Source organism: Plectropomus leopardus, chromosome 11, assembly GCF_026936395.1.
Source record: "Plectropomus leopardus strain MGB_pleo_1.0 chromosome 11, ASM2693639v1, whole genome shotgun sequence".
In the NCBI taxonomy this organism is placed as follows: Eukaryota; Metazoa; Chordata; class Actinopteri; order Perciformes; family Serranidae; genus Plectropomus; species Plectropomus leopardus.
Genome location: NC_142186.1, coordinates 26,404,617 through 26,420,973, shown reverse-complemented (window position 1 = coordinate 26,420,973; position 16,357 = coordinate 26,404,617). Strand labels below are relative to the sequence as shown.

The following is a 16,357-nucleotide window of genomic DNA, read 5'->3' as shown; positions in this document are numbered from 1 at the left end:
AACATGCTCACCTGCATCATGAGGCCATTCTTTGTTGTCATCTTAGAAAAAGATCTCTGTTCTTTGACATCAGACGTTTGGCTCTGTGTTTTCTGCCCATCATTGTGAGAGTCCTCAATCACATGTGATGCGGACTCTGGCACCTTATTAGAGTCATCCGAGATCCCGTCCTCCTTCAAATCCACGCTGCTCCCCTCAGGAGCTGAGGAGCCACATCCCTCCTCACCTGTATCATCGTCACCAACACTGCCGCCCTTCTGCTCAGGTGATTTCTTCAAAGACTCCAGGAGCTCCAGGTTACCCAGAAAAAGGTCCCCCAAAGAGTCCTCCTCGTCCCCAGATATGCAGCACAGTTGTTCCAGTTTTTCAAAATCCTCCAGGGGCTCCTCCTCCAAATCTCTCCACTCAGAAATCAGTAATTCTGGGAGATTGTTGAGGGGAACTTGGGGTGAAGATGGGGTGGCAGGTGGTGTTTTCTGGCACAGATCATCATGTTCACCCTGTTGTTCTGCGCTGGGTGTAAGGTCGCTCTCATCGGCCAGTGTTATATGCACAGAGGGGAGGTTCAGGTTGGCTGAGATCCCTTTACTCTGAGTTGTAGCAGGTGGTGATTCTTGCAGAGGTGGCTCTGAGACATCTGCGTTGTGAGTTGGGGAAATATACTGCTCCGTCTCGGTGCTAGTAATAAAGTCGTCTAGATTAATGTGACTAATAAACTCCTCTGCCTCTATAACAGATGGCGGTGGGCTAGGAAAAGAGTCGTCTAAACTCTCCAATTTATCATCTTGCACATCAAGGTCTATGCTTGGTGGAGGACTTGGAAAATCTACGGAGCTGAAATTGTCCACCTGTGGATATGACTGATCCGTCTCCTGCATATCAAGGTCACTGGGACAAGAGATGGGATTGGGTGGGAGTGGCATGTCTCTAAAATCCTCTTCTTCGCTCATAATGCTCTCTCTTTCTTCTATATATTGCCTGGCGAGCCATGGTTTCGTTTCAGCCTCCAACTCAACGTTTTCCAGATCTGAAAAGTTCTCATGAGGAGCTTCGGTGATGCAAATAGATATGTTTGAATTCTCTAAAGAGTGACTGAAACAGTTCTCTAAATTTGAGCCTTTGTTGACAGCCGATGTCTGTCCCTCTTTTTGGATCTTGCAGAGGTGATTCTGGGGCCATCTGTTAAAGTTTTGATTTTCCTCCGTCTCTGTGGAGTCTAGCAGACCTTGCCCGTCCCTGCCTGTCTGTCTGCATGACGAAATCTGCCCTTCTGTATCCTCCAAGGACTCCTGCTCTGGGATTTCTTTATTCTCTACCTCAACATTTGAGATTTTTCTTTTGTTAAAATCGCCAATTTCTCCCAGATTTTCAATATTTTCCTCCTGTTGTACATCTACAATTTGGACAGCCTGTTGGTCATCACCACCTGCAGAGTTCCACTTCTCCTTCATGGCAAGATTTCCAGCGAGTCCTTGCGTTTCATCGTTCCAGGTTTCTTCGCAGCCCTCCAGGACAGCAGGGTGTGGCTCACTTCCTGCAAGTTCATCGTTTTCTTCAGTCTCCCAAAACTCCTGACCCACAACGAGCCTCTCACCTACCTCCCAGGCCTTATTACTGAACCCAGAGAAAAATTCAGATCTCAGTTCATTATCTTGGTATTTCCTCTCTGGAGAGGCCCACTGGTCATTTTCATCAGGCCACAAACGTAAGTCTCTTGACTGTGAAAAACGGTGGCAGTCAAACTCTCCCCTGATGACTCCGGATCTCGTTTGCCCCTCATCCTCCTCCAGAGCACTCCATAACTCTTTAGTCTTTTCATTCAGGCCCTCGCAAGAGTCTTTATCCGTGTTGTTAGAGTCCGTCCGACTCACTGCTCCTCTCAGGGGTGACTTTTCCTTCATGGCGTTTCTCAGCTCTGCAGCAGCCAGCTGTTTCTCCGTCTCTGTTGTGACTTTCTTGACGTCGCTGCCATCGGAGCAGTGCAAGTTTCTCAGGCCCAGCTCGTTGTGGTCCAGACCAGGCTTCTCCTCAGCCTTTTCAACCCCTTCCTCGGCCCAAGAAGGACATGTCAGACCCCTCAATTTATCATACACAGACCCATCATCGCTTGGCTCGACTACTGACGGGGTTTCACCGCTGAGTGTAGCAGTTTGAACACTGTATACTTTAGATAATCTTGACTCACTGTTGTCGACTCGGGATGGTGTCACAGATTCCACAGCGTCATTTCCACCTTTCAGTCCAGAGAGATCAATATCTGTCTCTGTAACACTTGTGTAATCTTTGTTGTCGGGCCTTAACGTGCAATCCTTTGACTGGCTGCCAGATACAGACTCGATCAAAATATTTGTCTCAGCGAGGCTCCGTGAGTGTCGATTTAAATCGTTCTCCGCAGAGTCCTGGTATTTGCAATCTGCTATCTGGGAGATAATACCATCTGTGTAGTGGTTGTCTATCGGATACCCACCGCTGTGTGGGAGCCCTTTCAGTGGTTCATCATCTAATTTTGAAAACAACTTATCTATTAAGTCAACACAGTCCTTGGCCTGTGGGTCATCACGCAGCAGTGGTGACTTCATGCTGTCATTTTGGAAAATGCCAGAATCGTCTCTCTGTGTTGACTCCAGCCCTTTGTTTAAAATATCTTTGTCATCACTTAAATGAGACACGGCATTTTCTGAAGCATGTTGATATACAGTACTTGATTCCTCACACATTTCAATAGTTTCACCTTTATCTGACATGTGTGTACTGTTTCTTAAGGGGCTTTTTTCTCCCATCTCTCCCTCCTCCTCCGTTCTTTCCTCGATCCCTGTCAGAGTCCCCCGATCCCCTCCTCGACCGCTGCTCGGCCTGGAGGCAATGAGTCCATCACTACTCCTCCTGTTCATCCCATCCCCCTCCCAGTCACTGTCTGAGAAATAGGCAGAGTCTCGATGCGGTGTCTCATTTCCCAGAGCTCGCCAACCGCCGCTTCCCACTGCTCCTCCTCCTCCGCCACTTGTCCATGAGTCACTAGGTGTGAGACAGTCGGCTGAGTTGGAAGTCATAGGTGACAGGACCGAGTCGGTGGGGGTGATGAGTGAGACATCAGACGACAGGTCCCAGTCCGGGGTGGTTGGAGTGGCAGCAGGAGTGGGCGCCTTTTCGGCAGCGTGACAGAGTTTTTCTTGCCTGGTGTCATCGTGCTGGAGTGAATTTTCTCTTTTCGTCTCAGCGTTATTTTGAGAACTCTCCAAATTAGCTGCTGTGATGTGCTCAGATGCCACTGCGGACACGTTATCAGTGTGGTGCTGTTGTTTGTCTGGATCATGTGACGTAGTGTCAGTCTCTCTGCATGTTTGATCCCGTCTCTCAGGGCTGCTGGCCTCTTTCATTAACTCACCGTTCCCTATAACATCAGTCTTTTGACTATCATTTGTAATTGGCGATTTGTTCTCATGCTGTGGCGCCATGTTGGACTCAGATGGAGAGTGCTCTAAGAGATCGGTATGCTCTCCTCTGGCAGGTAACGCCGGACCATCTGCACTCTCCTCCTCCTCTTTCTCACATGGGAGTGTTTGGTTGTGCAGGAGTCCATTTTTGGGCATGATTTCTGAAAACACAAACTCACCAGATTGGCAGTGGTCAGCATTTCTTCCTTCGCTGTCCAGTTTAAGAGGTTGTTTATTTGATCCTATATGAAGGACGGGGATCTCAGGCTTCATAGAAACCTTTATCTCACTCTTTTTAGCACGCTTGGTCACTTGGGCATAGATGGCCTCTGTCGGTGTTTCAGGGTTGCCTTTGTTGGATGCTCGTATGGAGCTTTCCGTCTGGAATCTGATGGTCTGAGTGGCGTTAGGGTCGATGCATATGGACTCGTATTCAGGAGACAGTGGAGTTGGGGAGTAAGAAGAGTCTGGCTCCTTTTTGTTTGCGGCGGCATTTTGTCTCGATATGATTTCGGTCAGGAAGGTCTCTGCAGATTGAATCTCCTTTAGAAACTCCTCCCGGGTCATCTCTGTTCTCCGAGGCTCCTTCTCAGTCTGCTGCAGGTCGGACTCCTGCCTCCCCATCGTGATCTCAGAGAGGAGAGAGCGAGATCTTCGTATACCCTTTGAATAGGCTTCCTCGGCCTCGGTGTATGAGGGGAGGCCTGGAGCACAGACATAGGGCCGCAATCTTGATCCTGAAGGATAGAGGTATTTCACTGGATCGCTTTCTGACCCTCCCTCCACATCCGTGTCCATCCCTCCTGTGTCAATCTCTGTGAGGAAAAGATCTCTCTGGAATGATTCTTTAGTGACCGTGTTGTCCTCCTGAGTCCGTTTCTCCGGCACCCATGACTGCCCTGCTGACCCCAGCTCTGTGATCAGCGACTGAGAGCGGCGCATCCCTCTGTTGGGCAGCACAAAGTTCCCCCATCTCTCTCCATCTCTTTTCTCCTCCCCCTCCCATGACGCCTCCGACTTGGACTCGCTCGACTCTGTCACGCTCGATATCTCCGTCAGAAACAGATGCATGGGGGATTTCTTGGCAGCGGCCACACGTTCTGCGTGAAGTTCAGCGTCTTCCCTCCAAATTGCGGGAAGGATGGTGTCAAGGCGTGACTGAGTCCTTTTCATTCCCCTGGAGAAGAGCTCGGCGCACGCTGGGTCTGCGTCTTCAGATAGGCTGGAGTGAGTGACAGTAGTCCCACTGCCGGTTCTCTCGGGGGACATGAAGGGAGAGTCGTCCTCGTCTGAGTAGGTGGGACTGGATGAAGACTGTCTGTCAATCTGGGGGTTTGCGGGTTGAGGGCGGGGTATGTTGCGATAAATTGGGCGCAGTGGGTTTTCTCGACGAACGGGAGAGTCAAAGTCTTTTGCACGAGAATGAGAGGTCTCCCTGGAGTTGTGCAATGACACTAAATGCCTGCTGCCACCCTCTCTGTCGGACAGGTCACAGGATAATGGGTCTCTGTTGGATCTCTGCATTTGCGGCTTACTGTATCTTGAATAAGTGTCCGCTGTGTTGTAGCTGGGGCAGCTTCTTTGTGGTTTGGAGTGTGGAGGGAGGGGTGGGGGACACATTTGAGGAGGTTGGGGGTAAATTGGGTGGCTTGATGGCGGTAGGGAAGGGGAGAGGGACGGGGATGGCGGAAGAGTCTGTCGGGACCGGTGGAGCCCCAGGTGATCAAAGGTAGACGGTGGACAGCTGCTCATATGATGGGGGTCTGTTTCGATTTTTCCACTGATGGTGTAGTGAGGGAGGCCTCTGTAACCGAGTGGAGGGGCGGGGAGGGGGCGCGAGTGAAGGTGGTTGGCGGATGACATGGACATGGAGCGAGGCTTCGGAGGAAGGACCGGCGCTTGAGAACTCATTGAGGGTTTTTTATCTACCTCATTGCTCCTTTTCTTCTCCTCTTCGTCATCGTCTCCTAAATCGACCACTGAGAAGTCCGTCACTCTGCTGGAAGTGTCTCTGAATTCAGCCACGCCTGTGTTGGGCACCTGGAGTTGAACCTCGCTTGATCTGATGGTCTGGAGGCCCTTTCCACACTTGTCAGAAGAGCAATACGGGACTCGCTCTTTTCCCAGCATGCCACTGCGAATCTCCACCAGCTCCATGTCTCCAGGGCAGATGGAGTCAGAGCGGAAAGAGGACTTCCCTTTAAGAGTCGGCGACTTGTCCTGGGGAGTGTGCTCCTCTAATCTGATGTAGTACTCGCTGGCGAGGGAGGGGCTGCGAGCGCTTATCACTGGGACCACAGTGGGAGTGTCCAAAGACTGTCTGTGGTTATTGTTCACAGTCGGGATCGGCTGAGGAGGCGGGAGAGGTTTGTAGCCTCGTCTGGCATGAGCCTTTTCCCAAAAATACTCAAAGTTCAAGCCTTTGCTGGTTTCAGTGACGGTCAGGATGTCGTCCAGTTCAGACGAGGACGGGGTGATACAGTTCCCCACAGGGTCCAGCAGGGGGTAGGAGTTGTCTCTGTCCTCCCTGCTGTACTCTCTCTCCCTTTGTCGCTCATTTGCTGCAGTCTGGAAGGCAGGTGGACGGAGTAAGTCCCAGCGTCTTTCAAATGACTCCTCGCTCTCCCCTCTCCTTCCTCTGCCCTCCTCATATTCCTCATCCTCTTCATCTTCTTCGCCCACGCTCCCCCTCGTCATCCCTCGCTCAGCAGCCAGGAGGGAGGACAGGAGGAGGAATATCTCCGCTACAGAAGGGCGCTGAGATGGAGGTAGCCAGCAGGACTGCATGATCTCATACCTGAGGACAGGAGAGGAAAAACAGAGGAATTAAGTCTAGAGAGACAGAATTAGGGCATTATCACTTCCCACTGACATAATCATCATCTCTGCACAACTCCACATAGTGAATAAATACTTTTTCATGATCAAATTTTTACTTTTTGAAAATATTTACTTACTAGTTTCTGTGCAGAGCATAATAATAAATCCTAAATCCATAACCGCATCTCATCCACGTGTCTACATTTTACATATTTTGTGGATATTGAAACTCCAGAAGGAAAGTTAAGCTTTCCTCCTGTCCCCACCTTGACTAGCTCAAGATGACCTGTGATGTCTAAGTCATATGAAAAATAAAATAAAATAAAGACATACAGATTTAAGCAAGAAGACTTGCTTACTTAGTAATAGGACTACCACTAATAAGCGTATTGCTTGTACAAATATACTGTACTGCACACATGCCTACATATATCCATATAAAGCAGAAACAGATACATTAACACATCTATCCACAGATAACTCCTCTCCACAATGTAACAAGCAAACAAAAACAAAACCAGGGGAATTAAGTTTAGAGAGACAGAACTGGGGCATTATCACTTCCTATTAACATAATCATCATTTCTGCACAACCCTGAGTGGATAAATACTGACCAGTAGTCTGCATGGGAGAGTTTGAGTCTGGGCTGGGCGAGGGTGATCTGTCTCTCCCTAATGACGAAGGTCAGCACTTCTTCGTCGCTCAGGTGTCTGTGGGGCTGAGAGCCAAACTCAAACAGCTCCCATATAACCACCCCCAAGGACCTGCGGGACAAAGAAGACGAAGAGACAATGTGAGACAAATCTTCACAAACCTCTTAGCTGTTTTTTTGTTGTTTTTTTTTGTTATGTAATGCTTTTACAGCAACACTTTGTTTTATACAGAGCTCTGACTTAAAAGCAAACTAGTCTAAGAGATGATATTCGGGTGGTTATGTCATTACAGCTGTGTTATGATACCATCAGACGACAACACTTTTTGGAACACAAATAAGATAATGCAAATATTTTTTTAAATCTTTAGCTATCATTTTTTTCTGTGAGAGCAAGTAGTACTCATCCTCTGCTTGTGTGTTTTCCTCCCAGATTGTTTTCTTGTTGGTCCATTTAACAAAACACATTAAAGTGGAGTTTGTAATATCGAATGCTGAGTGTTCAGTCCAGCTTGTGCTTTTGATCCTCCATCGCTCCCTCTGATGTTCCTGAGTCTCGCAATGAAGCTACGGCTGCTGACAAACTGATGGACTTCCAAATTCTGCTTCAGCAAAAATTGAGGTCACACTGATCTTTAGAGGACGGCGTGTGTGTAAAGTATTTGTGGTACGATTTGTTTGAGAAATCAGCTGCCTTCGTGTCTTTATTCACATTTGGCTTTAATTTAAAGATTCAAAGAGTTCCAGATTTTGGGCCCAATCAAAGAGACCACAAAGAGGACTCTATAAGAGCATTTCAGATTATTTGCACACAGTTTCAACGGATGGGGTGTCATCTCATCCCCAGACTGATTTCAGTGGCATTAAGAGGTTTGAGGTTCACTCTGTTTTCCACAGAGAGCAAGTATTTTGTTTAATGAGCTGTTTTGTAATGGGTGAATTTAAAAAAAAAAAACATTTTGAGACCAGTAGACTAGCATAAAATGTCTACACAATATTAAAAATAATGATAATAAAAAATGCAACAACAACAACAACAACAACAATAATAATGATGATGATAATAATGATAATGATGATGATGATGATGATGACAATAATAACAATGATAATAATAATAATAATAATAATAATAATAATAATAATAATAATAATAATAATAATAATAATAATAATTCCAGTAAATTAAACCCAAATTAAAAGCCAAATTATTAACTTGGGTCTTTCTTTTTCCATTCCAAGGACGTTGTTGTTTTCATGCACAGTACATACATATACATACAAAAAGTAATGCATCACAATTCTTTCATAACCCACATATGCTTTGATCACATGACCAATCCGCTTGCAGTTGTAATGAAGGAAGGAGTATGTATAAATTTGTAACAACATTCATGGGTCACTAATTTGTTACATATCATACGAACCATTGTATGTGCACTTTTGGAAGATATCGTAGGAACTGTGAGGTTAAATTGCTGTTCTAAGATCCAAGCGGAGTGTGTTCCACAGTTTAAAGCCATAAAAACTGAGAGCAGCCTCAGCAGATTTCTTACGGGATACTTTAGGAACCTCTAAAGCCCAGGTCAGACCAAAGATTTGCAAAGAAACAAAACCGTTTTAGAACGCTGCGGAGAAAAGTGCAGCCTCACTGTAGTGGAATAATTGAAGTCATGCGACCGTGGTGTAGTTCGTTTATAGCTGAACGATAGCTTTTTTACTTTACTTCTTTAATACCTCTATGACAGTGCTAGTAAAAACGGAACTTCATTATTTCTGTAGAGTTAGGCTGAGATATTGCATTGGATTAAATTAAATCTTTCAGAGGAACCTAATATAATAGCTACCGAGTGTATACTGCATGACACCAGAGAGATGAGCATGATTACAGGATTACCAACATAAACTGGCTATAATCACCCTGGTTTCACTGTATATAAACAGCTATGATACATACCACACATTGCTTGTCTTGGTTTGGTCAGTAACAATGAGAGATCCTCTGTACTCCTCCAGCAGCTCAGGAGCAATCCAGCGCAGAGGGATCCATAGCTTGTCTGGAGTTAGGTAATAGTCCTCCTTCAAAAAAGACATAAAAACAATCTATTTTGAGCTAAAGAGCAGATTTAATTATGCCATTATTTACAAGACAAAAAAAAAAGCTTTACAAATCCTAAAATTGAAAATACAGGCTTAAACATTGTGGTAGCCTACATGAATAGATCATTAATTTATGTTTGGGTTTACAGCACAGACTGACGTACCTTATAATGGTTGTGTGAAAGGCCATAGTCGCCTATCCTAACAGTGAGGTCTGAGGTCAGCAGGCAGTTTCTCAAAGCCAGATCACTGCAGAGAGTAAAACACAAACTCTGAAAATTAACCACATTGAACAGGGACACAATCTTGTTTAACCCTTTGAAATATGAGCAAACTGGCTTGAAATGGTCCCAAAATAAGCAAGAAATTAGTAAAAAGTTAAAGAGAAAAGCCTGAAAATAAGCAAAAAAAAAGAAAAAAAAAACAAAACAGAAATATCTCTTGTGATTAAAAAATATCTATTTTAAGAGTGTCCAAGTCAAAACAGGCAGTAAAATAAGTTACAAAAACGAAACATAGACCAAAAATACAAAATCAAAAAGCAACTCCAAATGAAATTACTACAAAGAAAGACTAAAAACTGCAACAGTTCTTTAAAACAGCCAAGAGGGACCAAAAGGTGCAACAAATCCTTCTGTATAATATTCCACACATAAGGAGCTGCATACATAGAGTTTCTTTTGCCAAACCCTGTACAAACCCCAAGTGTAGAAAACAAGAGCATTTTCAGTTTTTTTGCATAATGCATACACATAAATATGACGGAAGTAGGCCAAGAATTGCTTTATAAATATAAAAAGATAATACCAATGAAAATTTCGAAGCAGTTTTAAAGACAGCAACCAACCCGAGCATTCCTTGTCACCTTTTAGTAATTTTTGCAATTTGCGGGACATTTCTTGTTGAGTAGCGAATTATCTTTTCTTAAATTAATTTTCTCAGTTTTCAGGTCTAAATGCTCATGAAAGGAACACAGCAAAGGAAAAATGATGACAATCCGGGTGTAAATGAGTTAAAGACGTGGGTGAAGTTATGACTGACCTGTGGATGTAGTTGTTTTCGTGGAGATGCAGCAGACCGGAGGTGATCTCAAAAGCCATTCTCTGAAGAGTGAGGAGGTCCCGGGTCGGCAGGTCGGGGGTCATCCCGTCTGACTTGCGCTGGGCTCTCAGGTACCTCTTCAGGTCACCCTAGTTGAACATCACAACAATAATGCAAGGAATGAACTGAATGCAGACTTAAGTAGACGATGAGTTAACGCCATTTCAGCCACAAGTGTGTGTGTGCCAAGCGCTTGTGCCCTTCTCCTAAAACACAGATAAAACTATCAGGCAACACCGTAAAGGCAAAGAGAATATTTGTGCCTTCTGCAGTAAATACGTCCCTTTTTAGGTGTTTTCCATCACAGAGCCTCAGAAGCAGCAGGGGAATTGGTAATGAGCTGGCAGCCTTTGTATTAGTCATTTGTGCTTCAGGAAGGGCAAGGAAATAAAATGAGGACTACATAAAAAGGATAGAAAATATCCGCGAGGAGAGGACAATGGGAGACTTTATCAAGCAGGATAATAGCGGCCTATGAGGCCCTCGGTGTTGTTTGGCTTCTCTCACAGCATTGCTGTAATTGATCTGCTTGTGTCTGTGTTCGGCCGGAGAGTCCACTCATATGGTTTTCTTAATCAGTCAGTGATTAAGGCAGCAGAGGAAAGGAAAACAAACTGATTGTACCGATGCAAAGCAGGTTTCAGTGACACTGTAACATCTATGGTTCTAATAATTTATCATTCCTGCAGCAAATAATACGCAGAGCTGCTCATATAAAATGACATTAGAACAAGGAGTAACTAAAGATAAGAAACATTTGTTGCAACTATAATACAACTAAAAAACTGCTACAAAAGTGGAACATAACAGCTTTCAAGCTGCAATCAGCACTTTGTTATTAAGAGTAAGGTCAAACTTCGCCCCTGTATGTTTAATTCCACTTTTGTCACAAATTTAAAGGGATAGTTCAGTTTTTTTTTTAAGTAGGGTTGTATAAGGTACTCATCTATAGTCTGTGTATTAGATACAGCTGGTGTCAGTCAGCTCACCCCCAGTTTGGAGAAGCAGGCTGGAGTCCTAAGTAGAAGCTAAGCAATGAACTGTTGTAGTGGAAAGTGTCAGCAACAAAACTTATTTGAGCTTTGCTAAAAAGTCCCATCTCGAAAAGTCAGTATCAGTTTAAGTGTAAGCTATATTCAGAATATTTTCACTGCTTCACCTTAATATCAGACCACGGTCTCCGACAGGAAACTGAAGCCAGTATATTGCTCCCTTCAAAGCCAGACTCCATTTAAAAAAACAATGCTTTAACATCGCTAAACACAGGGGCTGCTGATCTACTGCTGCCATGATCAGTTAGTGTGTTATTGTGTGACCTAAAAGGGTTAGTTTGGATTCACCAAAGTCACACAAGAATAGTAAGCTAACTAATGCCCAGGCCACAGTGCATGCATGAGCAGCACGTGTGTGTTGCGTCAGCCGTCATTTTTTATTTTGCACACGTATTAACAGGTTAAAGCAGCCACACTGCCCGGGTTTAGCAGCGCTGCTCAGGTGCGACAAATCTAGAGAACTGGACTGCTGATTTTTACTACATGATGCCCACTATTTTGAGTATAAATAAACACTTAAAATGGTGTTCTGATGGTCATAATGACTTTATACCACCTTTTAACTACAGTTTTTATGGATATTACAGAAATATATCTTTTTTCTCAACCTTTCCTGTTTCTGTTTCAAAATAAAAGCCCTCTTATAAAATTTCTGTGGACAGACTCCCTGCAGTTGTTAACATGAGGTTTTATATAGTGAAATATTTGCATTAGTGTTGTTGACAATGCAGAGGCTTACACGACTCCAAAAATTAGTGGCACATCAGCTTTTAAATAGGGAAATACAGTAGTTATGGCAGCAGGCAGCTCTGCAGCAGCACCGCAGCAACAACGTCTGCGTGAGCACCACAAGTGTCCAAGCCGCAGCAGTTCAGCAAGGTAGCCGTCACGTGCTGCTCACTCATGCAACGTGGCCCGGGTGTAGCTGATCAAAACAAAGATACACCAGCAGTCCTGCATTTAGTGAGATAAAATTACTATTTTTGTCAGTGAAGTCTGTTGGCTTTGCGAGACCAAATATGGGGAACCGAAGGTATTTAAAGCTTTCCTGTGAGGGACTGACATTACAGCAACCCTAACCTTAAACTGTGAAATTAATCTAAATATAGTGTACTAAAACTGCTATTGATTTTTTTTTTTTTTTTTTTGGTGGGACCTTTTTTAGGTGACTCATATCAGACCTGAGCCTACTTCCTCAAACTGGGGGCATGCTGATTGATATCTACTGTAGCTTATGCAAACCTATTTTAAAATGACTAAACTGTCTTTTTAAATGAACAAGTTGTACTCACCAGCTGACAGAACTCCATAACCAGGAGGAAGGGGATGCTCTCACTGCACTGCCCCAAACAATGAAGGATGTTGGGATGTTTAAGGCTCCTGAAGGGACAGAGAGAGACATAAAATTTACAGTCTGTGTGTGTGTGTGTGTGTGTGTGTGTGTGTGTGTGTGTGTGTGTGTGTATGTGGGTGGGTGGGTATAAAGGTGGGTGTATAGGTGGGTACATATAATGAGCTGGCAGCATTTGTATCACACAGATGAGAGTAGAGAGAGGAAGGAGAGGAGAGGCACTTGTGTGAGGCACTGCAGCAAATCCAAATGAAGTGCAAGTGAAAGTTAAAAAATGGAAATAAAGCATATTGGTGTTTTATGTGTTTTGCTTTTTATTGGGTGGGTGGGTGTTTACATTACACACACAAAAGATAACAGGTCAATGGGAAGGTGTGTGCCTCAGCAAGACTAGAAGTAACAGGAGATGTAAACAGCATATGAATGTGTGTGAAAATGACTTATTGTGGGTGTATAATTGTGTGTGCGTGTGTGTGTCCGTGTGTGCGTGCGTGCGTGTTTTGGGATGGCAGTGGCTGTTGTGGGTTTTGCCCAGAGATAGGAATAGAGAAGAAGACACAGCCCTGTCCTTGAATGCTTCCTCTCTCTCTCTCTGTGTGTGTGTGTGTGTGTGTGTGTGTGTGTGTGTGTGTGTGTGTGTGTGTGTGTGCGCGCGTGCGTGTGTTAAAAAGAAAGGACAGCCAAAATGACACTCAGTTTCTGAGTCAAACACTAAATAGGTCGGATCAGTGCTCATCTTCGAGAACAGTTTTTCTCACCATCTACCTGCAGTAAGATTACATCTAACTACACAGTAAAACTGAACAAGATATTTTTTATTGTGTAAACAGACACAATTAAAGCTAGTCTGGACCCCAGGACCACCCTGGGGAAGTCGCAAGCTGATACGTGTTGGTATATTTTTTATGTTTGTAGCTCTATGAATTAAAGGCCTATTATGTTGTTCAAACCGTAGTGAGTGCCTGAACCGTGACTGCACTGAGTGAAATGAAACTGAGTTGAAAAACAGATTGAATAAGTGAGACATAAAAAAAGAGAAGTAGCCACCATAAAGTTCTCACAGACCTCCATTTATGCTATTTTCCACTGTTTACCTGTTTATTTACCTGTCCATGACTTCGAACGTGACACACCAAAAAAAAATGAATAAAATGGACACACACACGCAGGCAGAGCTGTGTACACAACTTAGGCCTATTGGCAATGAGAAATCAGTTTATAGCCTATTTTTAGCAGATTTACCCGTGTTTAAAAAACTGCATGCATGCACTTATTTGGGTGAGAAAAGAGGTGTTTATGTTAGTTTTTAGTCTCTTCCTGGTCCATACATGTTAATTTGAGTGAAATTTTGTCAGTGAAAACCGGGGGGGCGGGCCCTAACACTTTGGGCCTGTGCCCAGTTAGACAATAATTCATCCATGGTTGTTAAGAAAAAGTTACATAGTCCTGCCTCCAAAGTGGCTACAGTTCCAGCAGCTTCTCCCACCTGTATGGCTCAGACTCGGCCAAGAACTTCCTCTGCTCCAGAGGGCTGGCACTGACACGCAGCTCCTTCACCACGGCCTGAGACGAACTGCAGTCACACAGCACTTCAGCCAGGATCACCTAGGAGAGATCGATGTGCAATAACATGGGAGAGCGCCCGGGAGAAGCAGAGCTGCCATAAATGAACTATTTTGAGTTAAGACTCCTGATGTGGTTGGTGGCTTGTATTAAATATAACAGAGAGAAGAGGCTGCTGCTCCAAAGAATATCTGTGCTGTGGGTCATATTTAACATGATAACAAAATGATATCTGAATGTGAGAGGCTTTAAGAAATGTTTATACCTTTCCGAACCAGCCATTCCCGATCTCCTGAAGATAGTTTAAAGTGTGTCTTTTGAAGCACTGAGACTTGGAGTCTGTAAAGAGAAAAATACAAAAAGAAAACATCAGGTTCGCACATATCTGAATTTGTTCTTTTATGAAATTAAATTTCACAGCAGGAACAAAAATCACTCTTAAAAACTGCTACACTCAGGAAAATATGTTATTTATAGTGCTGCTCACAACTACAGCGGCCATGATCGAAACATTAAAGGTCCCCTTCAGACATGTTTTAATGGGGCTGTATGTGAAAATCAGAGTGTTTTATTTATTCACAACATGGAAGTGGCTGAGCCAGCAGCTAGCAGCTAACAGTGCTGACTCTGCAAACAGTGCTTAAAATCAGTGCTGACAGGGTTAACCAGGGGGGAACTGGAGGGTGGAGGCTGCAACAATGCTATCATGGTATCAATGGTATCCACCTTATGAGCACGATGCAGAGCAGCGCCGATGAGCTAACCAGTGTGATACACACATGCACTAACATGCATGTGCTGCTGGACCAGCTTACCACAACAAACCACAGAGAAGCTCAGATTAAAAAACACACAGAGGGAGCGTGACGTCATTCTCTGCTCAGGAAGCCATTACTCCACTATATCTTTACGTAGCAAATAGTAATTTGCTGCTAATAATGCTATGACTGTTTCCTACAAGACCTTTATAGCATATAAAAAACTCCACTTTGAATAATTTGTGTCTCATACTGCTTTCCCCAAACATTGAAGTACATGCTTAAAAAAGATTAGAAATAATATCTATCTGTCTATATACCCTGTTCTTCATTGAGAAATCCAGAAGATATGTATCTGCAAATTTTAAAAAGTTTAACTCCTGAGCATAAATGTCTCACTTATAAACAGAAACATCCATTTCAGTGAAAATGCACTTTCATGTTTCCACATCACTTTTGTGTAATTTTGAAACACGATTGGCTTCCAAACTAGTGATGATGTATAAAAAAAAAAATAAATAAATAAAAATAATAATAATAATATTTTAAATATCATAGTAGTATGTACGCATCTTAAAACATGTATTTAAAGTCCAGGTACAGCAAAATCAGTTATGTATTTCTAAACACATGACAGTGTTAGAAAATACTTGTTGATAACGTGAAAAGACCGGGAACTATGCAGTACTGAATAGTAAATTAGACCATTAAACTGTTTGTCACCATCACTGGTAGCAAATCTGGAGTAAAAATGACTGCAAGGTAAGCTGGTGACGGATCGTGTTTATATGATTTCGGCACTTAACAGAGTTGTTTACTCATGTATCTATTAGACTGAAGAAGCTTCGAAAGTTTTCATAACGTAACGATCTCACCGCTCACACACAGGGTGAAGCAGGACGACACTAATGTATAATTAAATGCTAAAAGCTCTAACTTTTGTGGTAAACGTAAAATAGTTTACTCTTTTCAGTGTACACGCCCCCTGTGTCTCAGAGCGGAGAATACTGCTCAGTTTTTCCATGATTTTGAAACCTAATGTTGTTATATAGTTATTAATTTTTTAAATAATTCAAATGTGGTTGGATGGTTAATAACACATTTTTCTGTTGTATGACAAACTCATTTCACATATTTATCTTTGCTTTACTTGGACTTTAAGTTCAGCACAGAGAAACTGCAGCACATGATTATGACTTACTATGACTTATTATACTGTTCTTTTTGCTCTATTTATATTTCTTTTCTTTTCTCAGTTCTTTTTTCTATTTCTAGTTTGCGTCTTGTTTTTGCAATTTATATTGTTATTTTTGCTATATTTATCTTGTACATTTGATATCCCTTTGTAACAATGCTAATTTCCCTGTTGTGGGACTCATAAAAGATAAGATTATCTTATCTTATCTTATCTTATCTTATCTTATCTTATCTTATCTTATCGTATCTTATCGTATCTTATCTTATCTTATCTTATCTTATCTTATCTCATCTTATCTTATCTTATCTCATCTTATCTTATGATGTG

General features: G+C 43.1%; 1 protein-coding gene across 2 annotated transcripts in view; it reads right to left on the bottom strand.

Annotated features, from left to right (window-relative positions):
• Positions 1-16,357, bottom strand: part of lmtk3 (lemur tail kinase 3) — a 32,825-nt gene that overhangs the window by 8,605 nt on the left and 7,863 nt on the right. For both annotated transcript variants that reach the window (XM_042490584.2, XM_042490583.2), the window contains exons 4-11: positions 14,340-14,413; positions 13,998-14,116; positions 12,453-12,540; positions 10,049-10,197; positions 9,172-9,256; positions 8,865-8,986; positions 6,870-7,019; positions 12-6,231 (exon numbers count right to left, since the gene is read on the bottom strand). In XM_042490584.2, the coding sequence (XP_042346518.2) occupies positions 12-6,231; positions 6,870-7,019; positions 8,865-8,986; positions 9,172-9,256; positions 10,049-10,197; positions 12,453-12,540; positions 13,998-14,116; positions 14,340-14,413 (7,007 nt within the window). The remainder of the gene's footprint in view (positions 1-11; positions 6,232-6,869; positions 7,020-8,864; positions 8,987-9,171; positions 9,257-10,048; positions 10,198-12,452; positions 12,541-13,997; positions 14,117-14,339; positions 14,414-16,357) is intronic.